The 3,060-nt window shown below is 31.9% G+C and overlaps 1 protein-coding gene across 1 annotated transcript; it reads right to left on the bottom strand.

The window, feature by feature from the left end:
- Window positions 1-1,848: 1,848 nt before the first annotated feature.
- LOC141697616 (ethylene-responsive transcription factor ERF024-like) lies at window positions 1,849-2,475 on the bottom strand. The gene has a single exon (XM_074502101.1). It carries the CDS (start codon window positions 2,473-2,475, stop codon window positions 1,849-1,851), a length of 627 nt encoding a protein of 208 aa, XP_074358202.1.
- Window positions 2,476-3,060: the final 585 nt, after the last annotated feature.

A 3,060-nucleotide genomic window follows, 5' to 3' on the forward strand; every position in this document is an offset into this window, starting at 1 on the left:
AGAATTGAAATTGGTAAAGGAATAGAGAAAGTTGACTTCAATATCAATTAGAATTAGAATATTAGTAGACGTATATGTTCACAACTTTTTAGAAAATTTAAACTTATTTAAAGTGATATCATTGGTAAGGAGGGAAACGTTATTATAACGAAATTGTTATTTTATTGAGGGTAAAAATATAATGTCTTCATTATGTTGGGACCTTAAAAAATATTATTTTAGCATGTTGATTACTTAATCGATTAACACTAATTCTATAAAAGATATTTAAAAAGACAATATTATTGATTGAACGATATAATTTTATTGATAATTCTATATGTATTTTTTTAAAAAAAATAATATTTATGTTTTAATTAAAATTTTATTTTTAGTTCACATCAATAGGATACGAATTATACTTTGTCTAATATTAATTTGATTTATCTCGGATCAGTGATTTATATTATTTTATTTTAGCCCTATGCCCAATACACCGACCAAATCAAACTAATTATTTTTAGTTTAATTTTAATTTTTTTTAAGTGTGGATCAATAAGATAATTTTATTTTACACTGAATAATTAGTATATATTATTTTATTTTTGTTGGTCGAATTCTATTTTTATTTTAGTTTTGTGTTAGTCTGAATCAATTGTATAATGTAGTTTTTTTATAGTGGATAAATAAAATATATTATTTTATTTATCCAAGTTCATTTGTATAATTTTTTTAGGACCGATAGTATTATTATTTTATCTTAGTCCGATTCACATGACATATCAACTAAATCTTAATAATTATATTTAGTTTGTATATTAATTTAGCCCGAAGTAACAAATTAAAATAACATAGAACTCGATATGAATTAAAATATAAATTGGTAGAAGAAGTTGAATTTAATATAAATTATAATGACATAGAGTTCAATATAAAATAGAATTAAAATTGGTAAAGGAATAAAGGAAGTTGACTTTAATATCAATTAGAATTAGAATTGATCAATCCCAATAATTAAACCCCAATAATTAGAATTGAAATAATTAGGAAAGGGTAATTAAGTAATTTCACCAAGTACCGACCGATCGACTACTAAACTTTTAATGTTTCGTCTATTATAAAATAGTATAGAAGTATAGATTTATATACTTTATTATAGGATTAATGAAAGAAGATATCGTAAGTACACTATATATATTTGGATAACATTGATAAAACATAGTATTCTATTAACATGTTTATTTTTGTCAAACTTAAATGTTTTCAACGAAGTAATGTTTTCATAAAATATTCCATGCAAACTAATATATTTTTACAATGATCTAGTTTCTAACATATGTAATCTTCAGAATCTTTAATAAAACTCGATCCGATTTAAATTAGAAAAAAGTTCGGCCCGATCCGATTCAGCCCGAAAAAAAGTTCGGTGAGGTCCGCCTCGAGGGTCCAAATGGGATGTGACATTTTTGCAAAGCCCAGCCCGACCGTCAGAGCCCGGCCCGGCCCGGTGAAAGTCAAAGCCTGAAAAGTACAATCCAGTCAAAACCCGGATTTTATAAGACATGGTCAAAATCCGGCCTGGTGGGCCTTTTGTGCATCTATAAGCACGTATATAATTTGTTACTCAGGTAATAATTTGTTACTCTGGTAACTAGTTATCAGGAGAAAAATTGTTACCCTCCCCGAGTCATTGGTCATGCTATTTATTACTCTCCAAACAAAAGCTTTAAAACTTCAAAGTATACATTTTTAATTTTCACAGCAAATACGATTAATAATATACATGTGACATTGGCTTAATTTCACCATGCCATTAAATAAGAAGCACGCTATAAACATTAGTGACTCTGACTTCTGATACAGAGTGTTTTACAGTCTATAGCTCCACAAATTTATTTCATCAAAATCATCTGAGGGTGGCGGGGAGATGGTGATCATTGGAGGGCTAACGAGCATTCCCTCAGCCATGGCCATAAGCAAATTAGGCATATCGAAAAGTTCTTCCTCGTCTATATACTCTTCTTTGGTTCCGAGGACATTAGCATGATTACTACTAACATAATTATTGGAATATTGTGCAAGCTGAGGTTGTGGCGACGTAAAATTTTGTGATTGAACAGCCCGAGAAGCAGCTGCATTGGCGGCAACCCCACGTATCCATGCAGCTGTAGGAGGCTCTGTTGAAAGGAGATGCAAATTTCCATACAGGTGAGTAGGGAAGTTTAGGGAAGTGTGAGGACCTTTGAGCACCAAGGAAGCTGCATCGTATGCTGCAGCTGCCATTTCTGGCGTTGGATATGTACCCAGCCATATTCGTGTTTTTGTACGTGGCACTCGTATTTCTGATGCCCATTTTCCATTCTGCCGGCTCCTGATACCGCTATACAGGGGATGCGTCCGAGTGGAAGAGGGGAATTTGAAGTGTTGCAATGAAGGGTTGTTTTGCAACTTTTGTTGATCAATTCCTTGAAGAAGATTTGCAGGGTGATCAGCCATGCATTTCCGGAAACAACTTCTAGTCTTGTAAATGTATAAAGGTATATGTGTGTTTATTGTGCGAGAGATGTAAAAATGATGAGAACGGGCATATATATAAACTACAAACCAGGACAGACAAAGATGGTGTCAACTTGCAACCTATAATAATCAAGATGGATATTTGCACGCGCGGTATTAATACAAGACAAGATAGAGCTACAGCCCTCTAGGCCCTCCAATTATTTTCTCAAAAGAATTGTTTTGTAACAAGACAGGAAGAGTCCAAAAATAGTCACTATATTACAGTTCTGTTCATTTGTTTTTTACTCAACTTCATAAACGAGCAGTATTAAAATGATTGTTAAAAAGACCCTACGTAGATACAAAATAAAAGATAATTTGTTGAAAATCTAAAAATAAATCTCTCAACTCTACAGCCGAAGATGATAGACCAATCTGTTCACCCTCTGGTTGACATTTCCCAAGGCCAGCCGTATATATATTATATGCTCGCCTTTGCCTTCCAGATATGAATGGTTATATATAGTTAATTAATACCGCAAAATTATAAGCTTAGAAAAGACAAAAAAAATGACCCCAAAT

Source organism: Apium graveolens, chromosome 2, assembly GCF_009905375.1.
Source record: "Apium graveolens cultivar Ventura chromosome 2, ASM990537v1, whole genome shotgun sequence".
Classification (NCBI taxonomy): domain Eukaryota; kingdom Viridiplantae; phylum Streptophyta; class Magnoliopsida; order Apiales; family Apiaceae; genus Apium; species Apium graveolens.

What these genes read in the sequence shown, in the direction of transcription:
- LOC141697616 (XM_074502101.1), bottom strand. Translation starts at nt 2,475, where the DNA reads ATGGCTGATCACCCTGCAAATCTTCTTCAAGGAATTGATCAACAAAAG.